Source organism: Homarus americanus, unplaced genomic scaffold, assembly GCF_018991925.1.
Source record: "Homarus americanus isolate GMGI-L3 unplaced genomic scaffold, GMGI_Hamer_2.0 scaffold25483, whole genome shotgun sequence".
NCBI classification, from domain to species: domain Eukaryota; kingdom Metazoa; phylum Arthropoda; class Malacostraca; order Decapoda; family Nephropidae; genus Homarus; species Homarus americanus.
Genome location: NW_024726235.1, coordinates 8536698 through 8562176, shown reverse-complemented (window position 1 = coordinate 8562176; position 25479 = coordinate 8536698). Strand labels below are relative to the sequence as shown.

Sequence of the window (25479 nt, the reverse complement as noted above, 5' to 3'; positions counted from 1 at the left end):
GAGGAAGGAATATGGTACTTAATGTCGGGTCCTGTCACGGTCGCCATTTGTTACGAGTTGGGGATTTAGAATATAGTTAAAAGTCTACCCAGATCCCAACAGGCAACAATAAAAAAAAACCAGACAATCGGACTATAAAAGGGTAGACAAAGGATGCGAGTTTTCGTTGTGTATAATAAAGTACCATGAATTCCTTAACAAAATAATCAGCTTCCTATAAATTACCCTTAACCATACTTAACCTAAACATTAACAGTATTGTGGGGTATGAGATGTTTGGTTCACACTCAGGATGGGATGGAGAAAGGAAACTCACAATGTGCTCTCTATATACATGTTGTATTGGATGTACAATGCAGCTTGGTGCTGGGAAGGCAGCATGGTTACAAGCGTGATGTAGAGAGAGCTGGTTGGTGAGGACGCTCAGAGAAGGACAGCTTGTGGGTCGCCATGCTCGCCAGCGGGAGAGAGGACCGCCAGGCAGGCGGAGGAGCGAGGGAAGGCCGCCAGGCAGCGGCGGAGGAGGTGTTGCTGGCTGCGGCTGTAGGTAGAAAGAGAGGCAGATCACCACGAGGTCAGGTCTTAAATAGCGGGGGTAGGCGTGGCTTAGCAGTTGACCCCCGCTCCGTGGTGTATGGCGGCGCTGGTTGACCTAGACCACGAGGCATACACTGGGGAATTGGTGGGGTCGGCTAGGCAGCGACAAACAGCGTTTGTAGGGGAGAATTCCACTACAATACTCCCCCTTCCCTCCAGGCTGTGTAGGAGACTTGTTGTCTGCAGAGTTGCATAGCACATGTGAGGCAGAACGGGCGGTGCGTGCCTCATGTGAGACAACGGCGATGGCGTGGATGAGCCGGTCGCTGGGGACAACTGTCTAGATACACAATATCTGTGGGAGTAGAGAGGGAGAATAAGGGTGTGTGGAGGCGATGAATGTTGTGCTTCCCTCACGGCAGGTACAGAGTCGTCAGATGCGCCTGCTGGGGTGTGTGGGCCTGGGTCAGGAGCAGGGGCTGCGTCAGCAGAAGTGGATGAGGGCTCGTGACAGCAGCTGGGTCCACGACAGCAGCAGGGTGCAGGACATTAGCAGGGAGTACCTGGGGGAGAAAAGAGGGGTGTGTGTGTCCGCACTCAGGAACAGAGGCCGCATCAAGGGCGGCAGGGGTTACTGCTGGGCCGGGGTCGGCGTCTGAGGCAGGACGGGTGTGCTGGGGTCGGTAGGACGTGGTGCTTGGGGCAGGAAGAGGAGCTGGTGTCTGCTTAGAGTAGCAGAGCTGCTCTAGGGTGTCTAACCTGCGGTGTAGAGACAGTAGCTGTAGAGCCGATGAGAGCTGCTTCTGGGTGGATAAGCCAGTCTTCCATGTTGCTTGAAGACTGGGAGCGTGATCAGTTTCTCCTCCATCCTGTGTGAGTGCGAATCTCCGGGGTCACCATTTGTGGGGTATGAGATTGTTTGGTTCACACTCAGGATGGGATGGAGAAAGGAAACTCACAATGTGCTCTCTATATACATGTTGTATTGGATGTACAATGCAGCTTGGTGCTGGGAAGGCAGCATGGTTACAAGCGTGATGTAGAGAGAGCTGGTTGGTGAGGACGCTCAGAGAAGGACAGCTTGTGGGTCGCCATGCTCGCCAGCGGGAGAGAGGACCGCCAGGCAGGCGGAGGAGCGAGGGAAGGCCGCCAGGCAGCGGCGGAGGAGGTGTTGCTGGCTGCGGCTGTAGGTAGAAAGAGAGGCAGATCACCACGAGGTCAGGTCTTAAATAGCGGGGGTAGGCGTGGCTTAGCAGTTGACCCCCGCTCCGTGGTGTATGGCGGCGCTGGTTGACCTAGACCACGAGGCATACACTGGTGAATTGGTGGGGTCGGCTAGGCAGGGACAAACAGCGTTTGTAGGGGAGAATTCCACTACAGTATATACATATTAATACAACATAAAACAATCGTGAAGCAAGGTGGAGGTGGGAGAGGCAATACAAGATTACAAATACTTAAGTGAGGAGCTGAGATGGCTGACGAGCAAGGCTGAGTATTGTAGAAGACGGTAGGTAGTCACTGAGCCGTAGTTTAGAGGATAGATGATCCTGTGGTCACTTCCCAGAGTGTAGTCCTCTCTCCTTGAACTCGAGCTGACAAAAAAGACTTGGAGGAAGTGACGCAACAACCAGGATATGGAGAAGGGAAACCCCGGAGTGGTAACTAAGACGAGTCATACTCGTGTCTCGTCCCTAGATGGCGTTGCTCGTGGTGCTGGGTAGGTTGATCAGGACAATAGATGGCGTGGTTCGTAGTGCTGGGTAGGTAGATCATGACAATTGGTGGAGGGGTTCGTAACACTCACCTATTACTGCTTCTTACCCTCCAGATAAAATGTCTCCAATTACAGTTAAAAATAGCTGTTGCGTTCACTGTGGCCATCGTGGGAGAGGGTTTTCATATATTCCAATTTACCTGTCAATAAATCATACTAACATAACGTAAAAAAAATAATAATAATTCTACGATTTTTTTTAAATATCATAGAACAGTGAAGTCTCAGGGAAATTTCGACGCCATTTTGTATATCATATCACCCGTTGTTGTAAGCTGAGGCAGTTAAACACATCCTCACGTCAGTAGCTAAGGGGAAACATTTAACTTACGAGTCTTTGTAAATATCGTGGTGAGGAGGGTGAGGTATAAAAGCTACACCTTCCCTACTGACCTACTTCTCACTCGGGTAATTAAAGTGTTTTTCTCTTTTCTTCTCTACTTTATCTACCATTTCTTCTTCTTTTTCATTCATACTTCTTCGACTGTTCCTCTATTATGGTTCGTCCTTCTCTGTTGCCTTTTCTTCTTTTGTTTTGTTTATTGCTTCGGGTCCACGAGTCTGAATCCCCGGGGTCGTGTAGCAGCAGGAGAGGCGATATGACTTTTGTCCACGAGTACATAACTACCGTCTTATTCTACCATCTTCCTTTAACTGTAGATTATTTTACATATTGTGACCTTAAGAAAAAAATGAAATGTAATGTTGAACTAAGGGTATCGAGTTTCCTTCAGGTCCTGTAAGGTATAGGGAGAGGGTCGAGGATATAGTTAAGAAAGTTATGATTGTCCTTTGGTTGTTTAAATGAGTCTGAAACAGGACTTACCTACATAAAATGGTCAGGATTTTTTTTTCCGCCCCAGAGATCATGAACATCTGATCCTGATGGGAAAAAAACACTTGCAGATATTCAAACTTATTAATATTTTTCTCTGCTAAGGTGTTGCTGAACGTGTTTCTTTATTCAGAAATACAAAATAATGATATAATTCTCTTGAAGTGTAGAATTTGTTTAAAGAGTGTTGTTAACATAATCATTATACATCACTAACCACCAAATATGTTTATAAAAATGAAGAAGTATCCATTATCTCACTATAATTACTATACTTGTTTACAGACACACAAGGTACATGAAAAACACCAATTATCAAGTCAATGAAGATTTATTTGAGTTTGTGCTTAACTGAAGATCAAAGAAAACGATTCACACAGTCTTATGGGGTGCCAGCATCATCATCAACCTTGATGGTTCATCAGTGTCCGAAAAACCAGGTGAGCGAACCCGGACTATCGGGCATGAGAACCGGACATAGTCTGGAACGGCGGGATCATGGGAGAACCCGCTGTCCTACCATGAGTGTCTGTAGTAGTGGTAGGGATAGCCGTGATAGCCATGGTAGCGGTATGGGTATCTGTAATGGGGTTCAGGATCGGCTGTGGCTTCGGGTTCGGGTTCAGGAGATGGTGAGGGGTCTGCAGAGCGCTTGTGGTGCTTATGGGCCGTCTTGTGGGAGTGAGAGTGAGGGTAACCGTAACCGTAGCGGCGGTGAGGATAGTGGTGACCGTAATACGGATAACGATAGCCATAGTACGGGTTATGGGGTTCGGCACTGGCTAAGGGTTCGGGTTCGGGTTCAGGAGATGGTGAGGGGTCTGCAGAGCGCTTGTGGTGCTTGTGGGCCGTCTTGTGGGAGTGAGAGTGAGGGTAACCGTAACCGTAGCGGCGGTGAGGATAGTGGTGACCGTAATACGGATAACGATAGCCATAGTACGGGTTATGGGGTTCGGCACTGGCTAAGGGTTCGGGTTCGGGTTCAGGAGATGGTGAGGGGTCTGCAGAGCGCTTGTGGTGCTTATGGGCCGTCTTGTGGGAGTGAGAGTGAGGGTAACCGTAACCGTAGCGGCAGTGAGGATAGTGGTGACCGTAATACGGATACCGATAGCCATAGTACAGGTTATGGGGTTCGGCACTGGCTAAGGCTTCGGGTTCGGGTTCGGGTTCAGGAGATGGTGAGGGGTCTGCAGAACGCTTGTGGTGCTTGTGGGCCGTCTTGTGGTAGTGAGAGTGAGGGTAACCGTAACCGTAACGGCGGTGAAGATAGTGGTGACCATAATACGGATAACGATAGCCATAGTACGGGTTATGGGGTTCGGCACTGGCTAAGGCTTCGGGTTCGGGTTCAGGAGATGGTGAGGGGTCTGCAGAACGCTTGTGGTGCTTGTGGACCGTCTTGTGGTAGTGAGAGTGAGGGTAACCGTAACCGTAACGGCGAAGATAGTGGTGACCGTAATACGGATAACGATAGCCATAATACGGGTTATGGGGTTCGGCACTGGCTAAGGGTTCGGGTTCAGGTTCAGGTCCAGGATCAGCAGAGCGCTTACCCACACCACGGACGTAGGATGTACCACCTCCGGGATGTACGGCCACGCCCTCGCCTGCATGGTGATGGTAGTGAGGCCCTGGATCACACTCTACCCCCCTCACTACCAGAACTACCACCATCAAACACAACGTCACTGGCACCTGTGAGAGAGATTTTGTTAGTTACTTAAATTCCCGTATCTATAGTCACAAAGATTCCACATACATTATTCCCTAAAATGTATTATATGAACGTAACTAGTTGAGATAAAATTTTACATTAAGTATAATGTCATCTTAGACATCAATCTAGTATTTAACTTAAGATGCCAATTCCTATCGTCCCAGCTGAGGAAATTTAATCTTATGAACCTCTTAGATTCCAGGTCTTGGCCTCGTCTCGTCTCAAAGTACAGTAACAATATTCATTTTTAGTTCTAAGAGAAAAGAGGCTTATTGTCCCTAATATTACTAAGGCACAAAGCTTATCATATGAGCCGTAGTCTTGAAAATGTCGATGTTGTTCAAAGCCTCAATATAGGTACAGTAGTCTTGAACTCATAGACTAGTATACAGCGTCATGATACTATTTCCTTAGCGTCATATTACACATACTGTATGAGTTTATTTATGTAAGTATATTATTATAGGTGATTAATGGGAGAAATTATGATCAGTAGTAAAGGTGCATAAGACAGTTTTTGGAAATTATAGAGTTGTGTGTGCGTGTGTGTGTGTGTGTGTGTGTGTGTGTGTGTCAAAGTTATTTTACTAATGTATCTGGGAAATTGAAAGTGCTACGTAATCGGGGCAGACAGCTAGACAGAGTGGAATACATACCGTACATACATATACTGTATAAAGAAACCCCCCAAAACACAATAACTAGAGTACTGGATCATCAGGTTTCGTCAACTTACAGGGAGCGCCATGGTAAACGGTGGAGCTGGACCCACTGATGGCGGAAGACTCGCTACCAACCTGACGAAGCCTCTGCCTTATATTCCTCTCTCCGACCCGGGTTTCCTTGGGTGTGGTTCCACGGCCTACTGGAGATGACACCCCGTGGGCCCTCCCGTACCTCCCTATACAGCCCCAAGGGGACGGGGAGAGGTACAGATTTGTGTTCATGGTCATGATGCGTGACGTGTGTTGGCAGGGTCTTTGAGTGATGCTGACGAGAATCTTGATCCTATACACTTTGCAGAAATAATACACTATTCCGTCTATACCCATGATGTTTGTCTACACTTCCCCATATATACACCCAAGAAACAAATATACACTTTGTTTACACCCAAGGTGTATGTCTAAAGCTTTTGTGTCACACCCAGGAGGCGTGACGGGACGGAGGTACACAGACTTACACAAGAGTTAACTTTAGTGGGATGTCGATAATTGTGTGGCCACCTGTCACACGGGTCAGGAGAGCCCAGCGGAGGATTCGCTGGTTGGAGGTCTTGTTGGTTTGGATGAACGTGAGTGGGTTATGGTCGGTGAAGACTAGGGTTGTTTGTGGGCAAGACTGGAGGTAACATTCAAACTTCTTTATTGCCAACACCAGAGCCAGGGCCTCCTTCTCTATGGTCGAGTAGTTGGTCTGATGTTTTTTCAACTTGGCGGAGTAGTATGCCACAGGGTGAAGGACATCAGTGGTTGGGTCGGGTTGTAGGAGCACAGCCCCCACTCTGACACCGCTAGCGTCGATTTGCAGATGAAAGGGCGAGGTGTAGTCAGGGGGGTGGACTACAGGCCTAGAGGCAAGGAAGGCTTTGAGGCGGTGGAAAGACTGGTCGCACTTCTGGTTCCAGATGTAATGGACCGCAGAACTGGTAAGGTCTGTGAGGGGTCCGACCACGCTGGAGAAGTTACTGCAGAACCGACGGTAGTAGCCGCACATCCCCAGGAAGCGCATGAGTTCCTTCCTCGTCCTTGGAGTGGGGAAGGACAAGATGGCTCTAACGTTTGCGTCCTTGGGTCTCACCATACCATGCCCAACGATATGTCCCAAGTAAGTCACTGAGGCCCGGCCAAAAGCAGATTTAGCCAGGTTTATGGTGAATCCAGTCTCTTGAAGTCGTGCAAACAGTAGCTCCAAACGCACCAGATGTTCGTCCCAGCTGTCCGACACCACCACCAGGTCATCCAGGTAGGCGAACGTCCCACCTAGGTCTTGAATTAGGTAATTGATGGCCCTCTGGAATGTGGCCGGAGCATTAGAAAAGCCAAACGCCATAACTAAATATTGAAAAAGACCAAATGGAGTTATAAATGCCGAGATTATTTTTGCCCTATCCGTGAGTCCCATTTGATAATATCCTTTCAACAGGTCCACGGTACTGATAAATTTTGCACAGCCTATGCTGTCTATTATATCTTCAATCAAAGGTAAAGGGTAGGAGTCAGAGACAGTGACCTGGTTCACTTTACGATAATCGGTACAGAAACGAAAAGTGCCATCGCGTTTTGGAATGAGAAGGCAAGGTGAAGCCCAGGGGGAGGTACTAGGCTCAGCTAAGTTATGTTTTAACAAAAAATCTACCTCCTTTTTCATAATCTCTTTTTTTTGTGGATTTAGTCGATATGCTGATTGCCTAATGGGTTGTACATCATCTGAGATTAGCTTAATATCATGTTTAAGTATATTGCAAAACCCTGGGAGGTCTGAGGTGACTTTAGGAAATGTTGATAATAACTGAGTGAGATCTTTTGCTTGAGATGGATTCAGAACAGAAAAATACTCCTCCAAGTTGTTGAGTATGTGACTGTTAGCAGGGTTTTCTATCGGTAGAGGGAAGTCTAAATTCTACAATAGGTCCATGTCATCTGTCTCCGGCTCCGGCCCTGACAAAACCGTATGCAATACAGGTAGGCTTATAGCCTCTGGGATGTCTTCCTCTGACTGCCTGGAATGGTAAAGTTTCATGAGATTAATGTGAACAAGTTGTGAATCTTTCCTGCGATCAGGAGTATGGACTATATAGTTGAGGGGAGATAGTTTATTAGCATTGATTTGAAAGTTTTGATGGAACTGATCCAAGCAACCTTGGGAGTGTGGGTGGTAAGCCGAAGATGTACAATGGTCCACACTGAGGTCTTTCATCACCTGTTTGAACAAAGTTGGATCAGATTGTTGGGCTTTAATGAGCTCATCCTTACTAATGGTCTTATTGTACAGATCTTCTGTGGGTAGGAAGATATTGGAGGTGGTTTTAGATGAAGAGGGCCCATTTCGCACACTCTGTGACCGGGTGACAGCACAAGATGGGAAAAGGTGAGGAATAGTTTCTTTAAGGTCAGTGGTGGAGTTGACAGGTAAGGGAGAGTCGACTGTCTTTATGTGAGGAACCACTAGATCTCCTACCAAGTCATTACCCAATAATAAATGAATGCCGCACACAGGCATTGGGTCTTTCCTAATGGCTATTTGCACTTCCCCAGTAATCAAGGGACATTGGAGGTGCACTTTAGCTAAAGGATAGGAAGAATGGGATGAGAGATCTGAAATTAGAACACTCATTAGTAAATGCGGTAGGTATATCAGGAATGACGTTAAACAGGAGGATAGATTGTGCTGCGCCCGTATCACGTAGTATACGAATAGGGAAAGAACGAGACCCCTCTATGATTGAAATTTTTCCCTCATAGGTGAATGAAGAGAAGAGATCCTGATGGGACCTTTCCACATTGGTGGTTGCTATTGGTTTGGATTTGGGATCCAGGGAACTACTTTTAGCAATTCTACACTTTGAGTGTTTACAAGTCTGGATCGTATGGCCTGGGTTTTTACAGTAAGAACAAGTAAACTTGGTTGCATCAGGGGGGGTAGGTGTGGGATCTTTCGACCTACCACTCACGCCCCCAAGGTTATCATCAGAGGAGGACCTAACATGTCGGGAAGTACCACGTTCCCTACGGCACAGTGACTGCACCAGCAAGGCATACTCATCAGCCAGCTCAGCGGCACGTCCCAAATTAACCTCTCCACGATCCTCCACATGCTTCAAGATGTGAAATGGTATCTTGCTCTTCCACTCCTCCAGGACTACCCAAGTTATACCTAGGGAAATTACACTTATGAATATTGTTCTACTGATAAGATCCTTAGATAAGGATAAGAGACTTAAAAGGGGAAGGGCGTATTACGGCATTAATATAAAGATCCGGATTAACAACCCTGAGATACTTGAAAGAGGAAGGGCGTATTACGGCATTAATATAAAGATCCGGATTAACAACCCTGAGATAATTGAAAGAGGAAGGGCGTATTACGGCATTAATATTAAGATCCGGATTAACAACCCTGAGATACTTGAAAGAGGAAGGGCGTATTACGGCATTTATATAAAGATCCGGATTAACAACCTGAGATACTTGAAGAGGAAGGGCGTATTGCAGCATTAATATAAAGATCGGTTAAACAGCCCTGGTAGAAGCAGGAAGAGGTGTATGCAGGATTAATATAAAGATCCGGATTCTTCCCTACACTCGATAAGACTTACTACACGACTGCCACGTGTAATAACAGGTAAGCCTTATGACACTTGGAACCTAATATCCTACGTCTGTCACTCTTACTGTACGATAATAGCAATATATGCACACACATATGAAGGAATCTTTAAACCACCGTAAAGCAATTGTGAACAGAAGTGACTGGGAGGAATAATTAACAAGGAATTACAAGGGAGGAAGGAATATGGTACTTAAGGTCGAGTCCTGTCAGGGTCGCCATTTGTTACGAGTTGGGGATTTATAATATAGTTAAACGTCTACCCAGATCCCAACAGGTAACAAAAAAACAAAAAACAAAGACAATCGGACTATAAAAGGGTAGACAAAGGATGCGAGTTTTCGTTGTGTATAATAAAGTACCATAAATTCCTTAACAAAATATTCAGCTTCCTATAAATTACCCTTAACCATACTTAACCTAAACATTAACAGTATTGTGGGTAGGATGTTTGGTTCACACTCAGGATGGGATGGAGAAAACTCACAATGTGCTCTCTATATACATGTTGTATTGGATGTACAATGCAGCTTGGTGCTGGGAAGGCAGCATGGTTACAAGCGTGATGTAGAGAGCTGGTTGGTGAGGACGCTCAGAGAAGGACAGCTTGTGGGTCGCCATGCTCGCCAGCGGGAGAGAGGACCGCCTGGCAGGCGGAGGAGGAGCGAGGGCCGCCAGGCAGGTGGAGGAGGAGCGAGGGCCGCCAGGCAGCGGCAGAGGAGGAGGTGTTGCTGGCTGCGGCTGTAGGTAGAGAAAGAGGCAGATCACCACGAGGTCAGGTCTTAAATAGCGGGGGTAGGCGTGGCTTAGCAGTTGACCCCCGCTCCGTGGTGTATGGCGGCGCTGGTTGACCTAGACCACGAGGCATACACTGGGGAATTGGTGGGGTCGGCTAGGCAGCGACAAACAGCGTTTGTAGGGGAGAATTCCACTACAGTATATACATATTAATACAACATAAAACAATCGTGAAGCAAGGTGGAGGTCGGAGAGGCAATACAAGATTACAAATACTTAAGTGAGGAGCTGAGATGGCTGACGAGCAAGGCTGAGTATTGTAGAAGACGGTAGGTAGTCACTGAGCCGTAGGTTTAGAGGATAGATGATCCTGTGGTCACTTCCCAGAGTGTAGTCCTCTCTCCTTGAACTCGAGCTGACAAAAAAGACTTGGAGGAAGTGACGCAACAACCAGGATATGGAGAAGGGAAACCCCGGAGTGGTAACTAAGACGAGTCATACTCGTGTCTCGTCCCTAGATGGCGTTGCTCGTGGTGCTGGGTAGGTTGATCAGGACAATAGATGGCGTGGTTCGTAGTGCTGGGTAGGTAGATCATGACAATTGGTGGAGGGGTTCGTAACACTCACCTATTACTGCTTCTTACCCTCCAGATAAAATGTCTCCAATTACAGTTAAAAATAGCTGTTGCGTTCACTGTGGCCATCGTGGGAGAGGGTTTTCATATATTCCAATTTACCTGTCAATAAATCATACTAACATAACGTAAAAAAAATAATAATAATTCTACGATTTTTTTTAAATATCATAGAACAGTGAAGTCTCAGGGAAATTTCGACGCCATTTTGTATATCATATCACCCGTTGTTGTAAGCTGAGGCAGTTAAACACATCCTCACGTCAGTAGCTAAGGGGAAACATTTAACTTACGAGTCTTTGTAAATATCGTGGTGAGGAGGGTGAGGTATAAAAGCTACACCTTCCCTACTGACCTACTTCTCACTCGGGTAATTAAAGTGTTTTTCTCTTTTCTTCTCTACTTTATCTACCATTTCTTCTTCTTTTTCATTCATACTTCTTCGACTGTTCCTCTATTATGGTTCGTCCTTCTCTGTTGCCTTTTCTTCTTTTGTTTTGTTTATTGCTTCGGGTCCACGAGTCTGAATCCCCGGGGTCGTGTAGCAGCAGGAGAGGCGATATGACTTTTGTCCACGAGTACATAACTACCGTCTTATTCTACCATCTTCCTTTAACTGTAGATTATTTTACATATTGTGACCTTAAGAAAAAAATGAAATGTAATGTTGAACTAAGGGTATCGAGTTTCCTTCAGGTCCTGTAAGGTATAGGGAGAGGGTCGAGGATATAGTTAAGAAAGTTATGATTGTCCTTTGGTTGTTTAAATGAGTCTGAAACAGGACTTACCTACATAAAATGGTCAGGATTTTTTTTTCCGCCCCAGAGATCATGAACATCTGATCCTGATGGGAAAAAAACACTTGCAGATATTCAAACTTATTAATATTTTTCTCTGCTAAGGTGTTGCTGAACGTGTTTCTTTATTCAGAAATACAAAATAATGATATAATTCTCTTGAAGTGTAGAATTTGTTTAAAGAGTGTTGTTAACATAATCATTATACATCACTAACCACCAAATATGTTTATAAAAATGAAGAAGTATCCATTATCTCACTATAATTACTATACTTGTTTACAGACACACAAGGTACATGAAAAACACCAATTATCAAGTCAATGAAGATTTATTTGAGTTTGTGCTTAACTGAAGATCAAAGAAAACGATTCACACAGTCTTATGGGGTGCCAGCATCATCATCAACCTTGATGGTTCATCAGTGTCCGAAAAACCAGGTGAGCGAACCCGGACTATCGGGCATGAGAACCGGACATAGTCTGGAACGGCGGGATCATGGGAGAACCCGCTGTCCTACCATGAGTGTCTGTAGTAGTGGTAGGGATAGCCGTGATAGCCATGGTAGCGGTATGGGTATCTGTAATGGGGTTCAGGATCGGCTGTGGCTTCGGGTTCGGGTTCAGGAGATGGTGAGGGGTCTGCAGAGCGCTTGTGGTGCTTATGGGCCGTCTTGTGGGAGTGAGAGTGAGGGTAACCGTAACCGTAGCGGCGGTGAGGATAGTGGTGACCGTAATACGGATAACGATAGCCATAGTACGGGTTATGGGGTTCGGCACTGGCTAAGGCGGGTTCGGGTTCGGGTTCAGGAGATGGTGAGGGGTCTGCAGAACGCTTGTGGTGCTTGTGGGCCGTCTTGTGGTAGTGAGAGTGAGGGTAACCGTAACCGTAACGGCGGTGAAGATAGTGGTGACCATAATACGGATAACGATAGCCATAGTACGGGTTATGGGGTTCGGCACTGGCTAAGGCTTCGGGTTCGGGTTCAGGAGATGGTGAGGGGTCTGCAGAACGCTTGTGGTGCTTGTGGACCGTCTTGTGGTAGTGAGAGTGAGGGTAACCGTAACCGTAACGGCGAAGATAGTGGTGACCGTAATACGGATAACGATAGCCATAATACGGGTTATGGGGTTCGGCACTGGCTAAGGGTTCGGGTTCAGGTTCAGGTCCAGGATCAGCAGAGCGCTTACCCACACCACGGACGTAGGATGTACCACCTCCGGGATGTACGGCCACGCCCTCGCCTGCATGGTGATGGTAGTGAGGCCCTGGATCACACTCTACCCCCCTCACTACCAGAACTACCACCATCAAACACAACATCACTGGCACCTGTGAGAGAGAGAGAGAGAGAGAGAGAGAGAGAGAGAGAGAGAGAGAGAGAGAGAGAGAGAGAGAGAGAGAGAGAGATATTTTGTGAGTTACTTAAATTCCCGTATCTATAGTTACAAAGATTCCACATACATTATTCCTTAAAATGTATTATATGAACGTAACTAGTTGAGATAAAATTTTACAATAAGTATAATGTCATCTTAGACATCAATCTAGTATTTAACTTAAGATGCCAATTCCTATCGTCCCAGCTGAGGAAATTTAATCTTATGAACCTCTGAGATTCCAGGTCTTGGCTTCGTATCGTCTCAAAGTACAGTAACAATATTCATTTTTAGTTCTAAGAGAAAAGAGGCTTATTGTCCCTAATATTACTAAGGCACAAAGCTTATCATATGAGCCGTAGTCTTGAAAATGTCGATGTTGTTCAAAGCCTCAATATAGGTACAGTAGTCTTGAACTCATAGACTAGTATACAGCGTCATGATACTATTTCCTTAGCGTCATATTACACATACTGTATGAGTTTATTTATGTAAGTATATTATTATAGGTGATTAATGGGAGAAATTATGATCAGTAGTAAAGGTGTATAAGACAGTTTTTGGAAATTATAGAGTTGTGTGTGCGTGTGTGTGTGTGTGTGTGTGTGTGTGTGTGAAAGTTATTTTACTAATGTATCTGGGAAATTGAAAGTGCTACGTAATCGGGGCAGACAGCTAGACAGAGTGGAATACATACCGTACATACATATACTGTAAAAAGAAACCCCCCAAAACACAATAACTAGAGTACTAGATCATCAGGTTTCGTCAACTTACAGGGAGCGCCATGGTAAACGGTGGAGCTGGACCCACTGATGGCGGAAGACTCGCTACCAACCTGACGAAGCCTCTGCCTTATATTCCTCTCTCCTACCCGGGTTTCCTTGGGTGTGGTTCCACGGCCTACTGGAGATGACACCCCGTGGGCCCTCCCGTACCTCCCTATACAGCCCCAGGGGGACGGGGAGAGGTACAGATTTGTGTTCATGGTCATGATGCGTGACGTGTGTTGGCAGGGTCTTTGAGTGATGCTGACGAGAATCTTGATCCTATACACTTTGCAGAAATAATACACTATTCCGTCTATACCCATGATGTTTGTCTACACTTCTCCATATATACACCCAAGAAACAAATATACACTTTGTTTACACCCAAGGTGTATGTCTAAAGCTTTTGTGTCACACCCAGGAGGCGTGACGGGACGGAGGTACACAGACTTACACAAGAGTTAACTTTAGTGGGATGTCGATAATTGTGTGGCCACCTGTCACACGGCACGCACAGGTACACAGATCTCATCTTCCTCTCACCTGGCTGGAGTTTACATTATATTATTTTAACGAGTTTATTTATTTAGATAATGGTAGATCAATTATGGTGTTGTATATATATATATATATATATATATATATATATATATATATATATATATATATATATATATATATGTATAGGTTATTACTACTACGATTGTTATATTTTCTTTTGCATTACAATAATCGAAAATATTAATTGTGATCACCATTATAATAAGCATACTTACACTAACACACAAAGGCACACACACACACACACACACACACACACACACACACACACTTTTCGTCTCTTCATTACACTTTTACATAAACAATACCCAAAATCAGTGACATTGTTAGTTTCAGCCAAAAGGCGACGCGAGGAAACCACAAATAATTTTACACCGGGGCGCTTTTGTCCTTGGCAGGTAAACCGCGTTAATTAATGTTTAACGGGCGTGTACCCTTACCTGAACAAGTCAAGGCCGGATCTTCATTATTTCGTAAGTCAGATTAAAGGTATGTACCTAATTTCAGTTTAAATTTAAAGTAAATTCTTTTAAGATCTTACAAACAAGTAGATAGTAAACTTTTCTTTGTTATATCTTGAGAAGACATCTTGGTCGAATTCTTAATTGCTGTCGGGGCTTAAGTTTCAAGTGTAATATCAGGGGCGGATCCAGGAATATCAAAAGGGGGGTCCAAAAAGTTGTGGGTGGAGGAACATGGCAATTTTATTCTTCAAAATCTGACCAATAACATGGCCACTTGGAGGACATTTTGAAGCCCAGTGCACTTGGTAGTAGGAAATATTTTGAGGTCAACAGTAATTGTTTTTTACTATACAGAAACGCCTGAGTACAATACTGCATTAAATAAAAAGTATTGGAATTTCCTGATGAAAAGGGGGTAGGGATCCGGTCTCCCACGACCCCTCCCCATGGATCCCCCTGTAACATTGTGGCTACAAAGGAGAAAAATCGACAACCGATGATATTTTTACTACTGTACCAGGCAAGTGCAGAGGAGATTTGAGAACTTAATAACAGGAAACATTGCATTATTACACAGACTAATTTCGGTCACTGTACATTATCTCATTCTCAACCTCAAAGAAAACAACAACAGATAGTGAGGGAAACTTATATATTGCTGTTGGTGTCGGTGGTGAGTATGTCTGTCCTTGTGCAGTGCACGAAGTACATGTACCGGTTATATAACAACCAAAGATTAAGTCGCTGCTCACTTCAGTATACTGTACAACGTGATGAGGCGGTAGAGGGAACTATGGAAGACAATAAAGTGCTGTTATGATGTGTGTGTGTGTTTCACTTATCAACTCCTGCCTTACATTGTTGCCATCAGGATTATCATCACTGATTGTTTATGTATAATCTTAAACTTTTATCAATACAACCCTACAGAAGAGATCACTATTACATAAGAAATCTATTAGTATCCTTGTAAATACCCTCTTATTCCCCAAAGCCATTATTTATAAGTAACCTCTTAAGGGATCCGATCGTCTTTTTCTCGTCGTGGGTAAGAGTGAAGGAGGTCGTGAGAGAACGGCACACGTTGGTACCTAAACAGTGCCAAGCTAAAAGAGAAGTTCACAGGGGCACAAGAAGTGTTCAGAAGGACACTGAGTCTAAGGTAAGGTGAGGGAGAGTATCCACCCTTTCTCAGCATCTCACAAGACTATGATGCCCGACTTCTAGCCGTTTAGAGGGCAGTGTAGCCCCTGGGGGATCTTATTCTGAGAGAAGCCCCTACCCCTAGACTAGAGTGTTAAATGTTATTATCTAGTGAAGAAACAAAGACCTCAGGGAATGGTGGTCTACGGTTATAACTTTTGATGTACTGTGCTGTACTGTACACTCGGTGTACACCCTCCCACAATAAAGTAATAACGACTTCAAGTGAGACATGACAGCACCCCTGCACCAGTCGTCAGTCAGGGCTCATTTCCGTGATTCAGCTTCACCACGGGTAGGGAACTTTTGACCGCGACTGTACCTGCTGGAAATTCATTACACCAGGTTGTGGCTTATTACACACCCGAGGAACTTTCAAGTGCCGCCTCCAACTCACCGCAGTTGGGACTTTCATGACATACGGACACCAACCACCCATACAGCATATGCACCACTTATGGCAGTGGTGTGTAATTCTCTTGAAAACTGACGGACGAGATTAATTCACAAAGTTCTGATTACAGACAGACAGACTACACATACACACACCGATGGTAATATTTCACACTTATGCCATGGGATAACAGAAGAGATATCACTTAACTGTTACTATCATTTTTATTTTCAACCTGGTGATAACTTAAGCTTCGAATACAAACTTGTGGTCACCTCCATAAACACCAGAGTGACCACAATATTGACACAAAATACTGAGATAATCAAACTCACATAAGATCTTGTAATATATCTATAGTAGTTTGATTAAGAACCATTGCTCTCTGTTTGAATTATCACGTTCATAAATTTCGGACATACAGACAGATGACATACTGTTCTGTGTTGAGGATGGACTCTCAAGCAACAACAACAAGATCCACAACAAGCAATAAGACAACGGTTGATGGTAATACATCTCTCCACCAGCTCATAAAGTTATCATTAAGGTGTGGTAAGTTACGGCCCTCGTGTTCTGGTGCTTACCTCCACTCGTCGAGGTAATAACACCACCTTGAGACGAGTGTCGACCACAACGGCGCCGCCCACGATCGTCACAGCAGCTCAGGGCGTGACGGAGGACGCTATCACCGCCTGGCCACTACCGTCACTCACCCCTCACCCCTTCAAGGTCTCCCCAGGAAGTTTTGTGAAGGACGCGCTGGAAAACTGACAATATCTCCAAAACTAGCATAGGACGTCTCCATGGGAATCCTATGAGATCTTTGGCCATCCTAGAATATCCAGAGGAAACAGTAGGAGGTTCCAAATGGCATCACGAATAGTTTCTTAGGGCGTCTTGGAGGAGATACAAAGGTAATCTTTATCTTATATATCATTACTTTATTGTAGTTAATCTATTTACTTATTGTTCCTTTGTGCATCATAACTGAATCCATTTCTGTTTCATTTGGTTTATTATTGTTCTAATTTATTAAATATTGTTTCTTTAACTTATATATTTTTTTAATATTTTTTTTATTTTTTTCGCTTATATAATTCGTCACAAAATTTGGATACATAATGTGGTGTGGTAGGGTGGTAGTGGTGGGGGTGGTAGGGTGGTAGTGGCGAAGGTGTGGTGGTGGTGGAGGTGTGGTGGTGATGGTATAGTAGTGGTGGTGGTGTGGTGGTAGTGAAGGTGTGGTGGAGGTGAGGTAGTGTGGTAGTAGTGGAGGTGTGATGGTGGTGGAGGTGTGGTAGTGGCGGTGTAGTGGTGGTGTGGCGGTGGAGAGGTGGTGGTGGTGGTGGTAGAGTTGTGGTGATGGTGGAGGTGTGGTACTGGTGGATGTATGGTGCTGGTGGAGGTGTGTTACTGGTGGTGTGGTGGAGGTGAGATGGTGTGGTAGTAGTGGAGGTGTGGTGATGGTGGTGGTGTGGTGGGGGTGAGGTGGTGTGGTGTGGTTTGGTGTGGTGGTGGTGGTGGTGGTGGTGGTGGTGTGTTGGTGGTGTGGTGGTGGTGGAGGTGTGGTGGGGTGGTGGGGTGTGGTGGTGTGGTGGTGAGGTAGTGGTAGTGGTGGAGGGTGGGGTGGTGGTGGTGTGGTGGTGGGTGGTGGTGGTGGAGGTGGTGGTGGTGAGTGAGTGGTGGTGGTGGAGGTGGAGGTGGAGGTGGTGGTGAAGTGGGTGGTGTGTGGTGGTGGAGGTGGGTGGGTGGTGGTGGTGGGGTGAGTGTGGTGTGTAGGTGGAGGTGGGGTGGGAGGGTGAGTGTGGTGGTGGTGGTGGAGTGGTGTGGGTGTGGTGGTGGTGGTGAGGTGGGTGGTGGTGGGGAGGTGGTGGTGTGGTGGAGGAGGTGAGGTGGTGGTGGTGGAGGGTGAAGGTGGTGAGGTGTGGGTGGGTGTGGTGGTGGTGGTGTGTGTGGTGTGGTGGTGGTGGTGGTGGTGGTTGGGAGGTGTGTGGTGTAGTGGAGGTGAGGTGGTGAAGGTGTGAGGTGTGGTAGTGGAGGTGTGGAGTGTGTGGTGGAGTGGAGGTGTGGTAGTGGTGGTGGTGGTGGAGGTGGGTGTGGGGAGTGGAGGTGTGGTGGTGGTGGAGGTGGTGGTGGGTGGAGGTGGGGAGTGTGGTGGAGGTGTGGTGGTGGTGGAGTGTGGTGGTCTTAGAGGGGAGGTGAGGTGGTGGGTGTGGTGGTGGAGGTGTGGTGGTGGAGGTGGAGGTGTAGTGGGATGGAGGGTGGTGGTGTGGTGGTGGGTGGTGTGTGTGGTGGTGGTGGTGGTGTGGGTGAGGTGGTGAGGTGGTGGGTGTGGAGGTGGAGGTGGTCTTGAGTGGAGGGAGGTGAGGTGTGGTAGTGGTGGTGGTGTGGAGGTGGTGGGTGGTGGTGGTAGTGGGAGGGAGGTGGTGAAGGTGTGGTAGTGGAGGTGGTGGACGTGTGTGGTGGAGGTGTGGTGGTGAAGGGTGGTGGGAGGTGGTGGACGTGGAGGTGTGGAGGTGTGGTGGTAGTGGAGGGTGGAGGTGGGTAGTGGAGTGTGAGGTGGTGAAGGTGTGGTAGTGGAGTGGTGGTGGTGGAGGTGGTGGTGGTGGAGGTGTGGTGTAGTGGTGGGAGGTGAGGTGTGGTGGTGGTGGTGGAGGTGGTGTGGGGTGGTGGTGGAGGTGGTGGTGGTGGTGGGTGGAGGTGTGGTGGTGGTGGAGGTGTGGTGGTCTTGTAGTGGTGGAGGTGAGGTGGTGAAGGTGTGTGTGAGTGGTGGTGGTGGTGTGAGGTGTGGGTAGTGGAGGTGTGGTGGTGAGGGAGGTGTGGTGGTGGAGTGTGGAAGTGTGTGGTGGTGGAAGGTGTGGTAGTGGAGGTGTGTGGTGGTGTGTGGAGGTGTGGTGGTCTTGTAGTGGAGGTGGTGGGGGTGAGTGTGTGGTGGAGTGTGTGGTGGGTGTGGAGGTGGTGGGTGTGGTGGTGGTGGTGGTGGTTGTGAAGGTGTGGTAGTGGAGGTGTGGTGGTGGAGGTGTGGTGGTGGAGGTGTGGTGGTGGTAGAGTGTGTGGTGGATGAGGGAGCAGACGTCGTAGAGCACTTCACTTGTCAACATCTTCACTCTTCACTTTTATTGTATAATTCTGTTTTTTCATCCACCCCCGACTGCGTGTGTGGTGGTGAAGGTGGTGTGAAGGTGTGGTAGTGGAGGTGTGTGGTGGGTGAAGGTGTGGTGGTGGAGGTGGTGAAGGTGTGGTTGTGAAGGTGTGGTAGTGGAGGTGTGGTGTTGGTGGTAGTGGTTTGTTGGTGGTGGTGTGGTGGTGGAGCTGTGGTGGTGGTGGTGTGATGGTAGTTGTGGAGGTGTGGTGAAGGTGTGGTGGTGGTGGAGGTGTGTTGGTGGCGATAGTGGTTTGTTGGTGGTAAAGGTGTGGTGGTGGTGTGATGGCGGTGGTTGTGTGTTGGTGGTGAAGTTGCGGTGGTGGTGGAGGTGTGTTGGTGGAGGTGTGGTGGTGAGAGTGTGGTGGAGGCGGCATTTGTGATGGTAGTGTGGTGGTGGTGATGGTGGGAGTGTGGAGGTGATGGTGTCTCTTAGTTAACGAGGCTTTGTTGATTGTTCGTCTGTTTCTTGAGAGTTTTTAAGGTGACTTAATAAGCGCAGGTTAATTACCCCTCCTGCCGGAACATACATCTCAAGGTGTAGTAGCACCTGGGGGGTGGGGGTGGGGGCAGGTCTTTGTTTGAATTAATTCTCTTTCAGTATAACGTTGTAAGTCATCCTCAATAAGGCTTCCCTTACAACAATATTTAATGTGATTTCTAAACCTTTTTGCTATAACCTATTTAAAACATGGACGATGAAATTAACAATCGTTTATAAGAAAAACTGTTATGTGTCTACTTTCACTGTTTTTTGTTTTACTTTTATCCTATTCATCACTGATTGAACTGGACGGTCACGCCTCTGTTATGCACTGTTGGCAAGTGGTGGGCATGTACTGACTCCAGAATGTATCTGTACCTGCCCCAGTGTGTGTTGGTCAAGTCTGGTCTTGAATGATCTCACACTCGGTGCCATCACAACAGTGGCATATTGTTCCAAGAATTCCCAACTCTCCGAAAAAGTTTGCCCTGACAATTTTCTGAACTTGCGGCTTCTTCAACTTTAAACTGTGACCTGTAGTGAGACGTTCACCCGTCAGATCCAGGTATGTACACTCAACTGAATAATGCCCTCTGAAATGTTTATACTTTTATATTAGGCAACCCTTGCTCGCTTATAGTATAAGCTGGGCAATGCAAAGCGTTCTAATCTCTCAGGGTACCCGAGGCACCAGTCTGGTGACCCTCCGTTGAACGTTTACAATCAACTGACATTGGCAATCTCTTGCATATCCCGGAGACCAGACGGGGTGGCAGTACCCCAGGCGAGGAAGCACCTACTAGTTCTGTTGCTTGATTCCCCTTCTTCTCACAATGGCCCGAGAACTTCAGGTCGTTGTCGACACACACACACACACACACACCCATGTCTTTTTCACATTTTTAGTCATTCTCCATAACTTAACTTGGGTTTGATTCTGTTAAGTGGGTCGCTAAGTGAAGGATTCTTAAGCCAGGGTAAAATTACGAAAGCAGGAAAACACTGTACCTGACAACACCTGTGGAAACAACGAAACGTAAACAGTATTTTTTATATTGCTTCGTAAACTATCTTCTTTTGAAAATAATCTTCGAGTAACACACACACACACACACACACACACACACACACACACACACACAGAGGTGAGTCAGTCTCCCACCTTCGATAAATGAGAACACTTTGCTCACACCTCGGCCGAGGCCTGACTTCCTCCTGCTGCTGGTAAGAATTAAACAGGTGATGACAGAGCCAGCGACGAGCCAAGCACCACCTGGCTCTATGTTAGTGGATGTGGGGAAGGAGATGGAGAGAGTGAGATGATGGAGGAAGGAGAAGGAAGTTAGGGAAGAAATGAGAAAAGGAGGTAGAGTAGGATGAATGGAGAAGGAGAAGGGAGGGAGGGAAGAAAGGAAGTAAGGTAGCAGGTAGGGAGGGGGAAGGAAGGGAAGATGGTGGAGAGGATGTGGGAAAGGAGAGGAAGGAGAGGGAGGAGAACGTGACTGAATGGACACATACATACTCATACGTATACACAACACAGACACAGGTGTATGTATCTATATAAAACCCAGGTACGTACACATGCTTGTTTACAATTACACACACACACACACACACGTGCACATAAAACACAACAAAAACACAAACAGGGATCATATCGACATCAAAGCCGCAGCAACAGTGGAAGCTAACGAGAGAGAGAGAGAGAGAGAGAGAGAATTAACCTACCCTTTCATCAGTCACTCATCTCCTACACCATAACAAACATCAACAACAAGCCGATCAGAAAGAAAGCAAAGATCCAGGTCGTGATTCAGGAGGCGAGTGGCGAGTTGAATGGCGAGGCAAGACGAGGCGGGCGGCGAGATGAGTGGCGAGGTGACACAGGTAAATAGCAGAGTTGGCAGGTGGTGGGTAGCGGACAGCTATTGACGGCTTATCAGTCTCCTGCTGGCCACCAACACCTCTTATTCCGGTAGGGTGAGCCAGAGAGAGAGAGAGAGAGAGAGAGAGAGAGAGAGAGATATTTATGGAAGTTAGAGGGAAAAAACAGCCACATAATTATAGAGAACAAACTATCATCAGAACCTCACAATAAGAACACTATAACAGGTAAAATATATAATTATAGAAGGTCAATGCAGATGATTATACTGTAAATCCACGGTCATCACTATCCACTATTCAATGATGGTGTTTATATTAATGACCCCTGACCTCTGCTTGGTAATGGGGGTCACGGGGATATTAGTCTGATCTAGATACTGAATAAATACACATTACAAACCGAACCAAAATCAGAACAGAAAAATAAGAACACCTGCGTATTATTAAGTGACCAGGTGTAGGGACAGTATATTTAGCCACCTGATTACGTATCGTCCGTCCAATTATAAACAACATCGTAAACATGATAACTCGATCAAACAACAATGGATTTTAACGAAACTTGGTGTAAGCATTTATCATAACAAAGATTCAAAGTAGTGTAATAATCAGTCAATTTATGTTGTTATTGAGAGTAATGGTCAGTTTATTTTTGCTTCTGGTGTAGAGAGGAGGAAGCATGGAAACATTTATCATCTTTAAGTGACGTCTTCTTTACCTGTGGTCCCCTGAAGTGTGGTGAGTTATGGGGTGGTGAGTAATGGCGTGGTGAGTAATCGACCAGTGAGTAATGGCGTGGTGAGTAATCGACCAGTGAGTTATGGAGTGGTGAATAATGGGTGGGTGGTTAGTGATAGGCAGTGAATCATAGGGTAGTGGACTTGAAAACCAAACCAAACCGGATAAAACTCTACAAAATACTAGCCTTCACAAAACCCCAACAGACGAAATTCTTCCACCTGACAAAATTTCGAGACAAAAAATTCCTCCCCGAATAAAATACCAAAAAAAAAAATAAATAAATAAAATCTCACTATAATGTTTCCCACCGAACAAAAAAAAAAGAAGCAAAAAGATAGAAAGCCAAAGTAAAGAATAACCAAGTCACCCATTAAAAATAAGCACCAAATATATTACATAGAAAACGTGGTCCATCCCTCATTCCTTCATGACCTCTGTGTGTGTGTATCAGAGGAGAGGCTCAAGAGGGTAGCCAGCCATACAGGGAAGGTATAAAGCCTCTCTCTCTCGTCATATATCCAGCAAGCTATATATAGTCTGTGGTGAATCATTTATGGATAATGAAGGGCCCCTCCTCCCTCCCTACCCCCTTTCCTCCCACTCTCCCAACTTCCTCCCCCCCTCCCTCCCTCCCTCAGTCAGTCAGTCTCTCACGTAGACATCATGTAAGCAGGCGAGGTGGTATTTCTGCACGTTGTTTTTCTCCTGGTTTGTTACGAAGCACATACGGTGACTCGCTGCTTCACCTTATGTCTTTAAAGACTTACTGACTCACTGACTTAATACCTGACTGACTTAATACTTGACTGAGTGGCTGATTAACTGAAGGACTGCGGGATCGTTTTTACGTAAATAATCATAAATTTCGGAAAATAATATTACAGGTAGAAATACAAAGAAGAAAATCTCGACTTAGACACCTGCCACCTCACGAATCCACAGACAGACAGACAGAGGCAATAAGAGAGAGTAAACAGACAGACACATACAACACACCCCTGCATCATCACTACGAGGGGTAATGATGATGAATGGAAAGCTGTGTTCACTGCCAAATCTTGTCCAACATAATTATTAGTGAGGTTACCTGACACGTGCGCTCAGGTGACAGAGTAATTAGAGGCAGCGGAAATACTCGGTCTGATGGACTGACAAAATCACACATAAACTGAAGGACACATATATAAACAAATACCAACATACATACATTCATACATACATATACATACATACATACATATATACACATACAAACATTCATATATACACGCAGATACACTCACATCTATATGTTAAAATTAATGCACATATGTATACGAATGTAGATACAAACGCAAATGCAAGTATATAACAGATACGTAGTTTTACACACACACACACACACACACACACACACACACACACACACACACAAGCTCTCAAGTGATGATAGACCAATTCTGATAAGACTTGGCGACGGGAGGAAGGTTGGTTATTGACCCGGGAAGAACTGGTCGATTATTGGTGGGGAAAATAGAAGCAGGTCAGAAGTCAAGGGTAAGGTTATGATAGGGAACTTCGGATCACCTGGCTACCTAACCTAAGCCAACCTAACTTTAACTGACCAAATCTAACCTAACTTTACCTTACCTTACCTAACTTAACCTAACCTAATAAATCTAACCTAACTTTACCTTACCTTACTTAACCTAACCTGATAAATCTAACCTAACTTTACCTTACCTTACCTAACTTAACCTAACCAAACCTAAGCCTAGCCTAACCTAACCAACAAAACTAACCCTATCCTCATCTAATTTAACTTAACCTAACCTAACCCTCACAGATAAACACACTTACGACTGCTTTAAGTCAATGATATACAACAAATATAATAACGTTTTTCATTTGTTTATATATATAAGAGTAATAATGCTTTATATTTAGGTCATTTAGTTTATCTTTGTATACAGTAACTTATATCTTAATCGATCCTTTTGATTTATCTATAATATAAAAACAAAAGACGATCGTATCCACTTGATGCTGTTGGTAAATATCCCTCTATGTGTGTGTGTGTGTGTGTGTGTGTGTGTGTGTGTGTGTGTGTGTGTGTGTGTGTCATCCATTGAGAAGAAAAAACCCACAATGTTCTATAGGTCAGTCAAAGTATAAAGGAGCTGCTTGTGCTCTTCAACTTCTTCTCTGACAAGCAACAAAGAAAAGTAAAGAAAAGGTAGATTTATCCGCTTGAATCTATTAGTAAACATCTGTGTGTGTATTTTTCCTGATGTGCCTAAAACAAACGAGCATCAAAAAGTGAGGTTCTCTCGCATTTAGTGTTGTTTGGGTTGGCTGGGCAGGTGGTAGCCCATATCCTGTGTGGTGCCAGGCGCGGGGCAATACAAAGCTATACCCCAGCCAACACCCCCTAGAAATAGCTGGACGATGAGATGACGGTCAAGGAACATGGGCAGGCACCGGCAAGTAAGCAGGCAAGCAACCAAACAAGCAAGCAATAGAAGGGGGGAGTTAGAGAGCGAGTGACCGATTGTAAGCATTCATGCACATCTTTATGCACGTATTTCATAACCAAGCTCCAGTCAGAACTCATCACTATCATCCGGCAAGCACCTACAGCTACCTTTCTGCAAGCACTAATGACTACCTTCCAGCAAGCAAATATTTTGTCTAATCTTATACAAACACCCAAAGACAGCCTCCCCCTCCCCACCCCTCTAAAGCACATACAAGCACTAATGACCATCTCTCTCTCTCTCTCTCTCTCTCTCTCTCTCTCTCTCTCTCTCTCCGTCTCGTAATGCAAAATTGGAGTTAGGTTAAATTAGGTTAGGTAAGGATAGATTAGGTTAGGTAAGTTAAATTTAAGTAATGTAAGTAAGATATGGTTAGGTTAGGTTAAATCTAAATTAGGTCTTGACTCGAAGTTTTTCATATTATCTTTTTCTTACGTGAGTGTGAGGGTAAGAGGCTGGGAAGGTGCAACCAGGTGGCCCCTCAACATAACTGGGAAAATCCGCTGTTATTTTTAGTATGTTTTCCTGGGGCTAGTGTTTGTTTCCTGTTTAGACGGGGAGAGATAA

At 45.6% G+C, this 25479-nt stretch overlaps 2 protein-coding genes across 2 annotated transcripts; both read right to left on the bottom strand.

Annotated features, from left to right (window-relative positions):
- Positions 1–3464: 3464 nt before the first annotated feature.
- On the bottom strand, positions 3465–5644 carry LOC121865571 (histidine-rich glycoprotein-like). The gene is made up of 2 exons (XM_042365088.1): positions 5603–5644; positions 3465–4844 (listed from the first exon to the last, which is right to left on the bottom strand). The coding sequence occupies exons 1-2, from the start codon at positions 5612–5614 to the stop codon at positions 3666–3668; spliced, it is 1191 nt and encodes a 396-aa protein (XP_042221022.1). The 5' UTR covers positions 5615–5644; the 3' UTR covers positions 3465–3665.
- A 6036-nt stretch (positions 5645–11680) lies between these two features.
- LOC121865570 (uncharacterized histidine-rich protein DDB_G0274557-like) lies at positions 11681–13617 on the bottom strand. Its single transcript, XM_042365087.1, has 2 exons — positions 13522–13617; positions 11681–12697 (listed from the first exon to the last, which is right to left on the bottom strand). The coding sequence occupies exons 1-2, from the start codon at positions 13531–13533 to the stop codon at positions 11882–11884; spliced, it is 828 nt and encodes a 275-aa protein (XP_042221021.1). The 5' UTR covers positions 13534–13617; the 3' UTR covers positions 11681–11881.
- Between the last annotated feature and the right edge of the window lie 11862 nt (positions 13618–25479).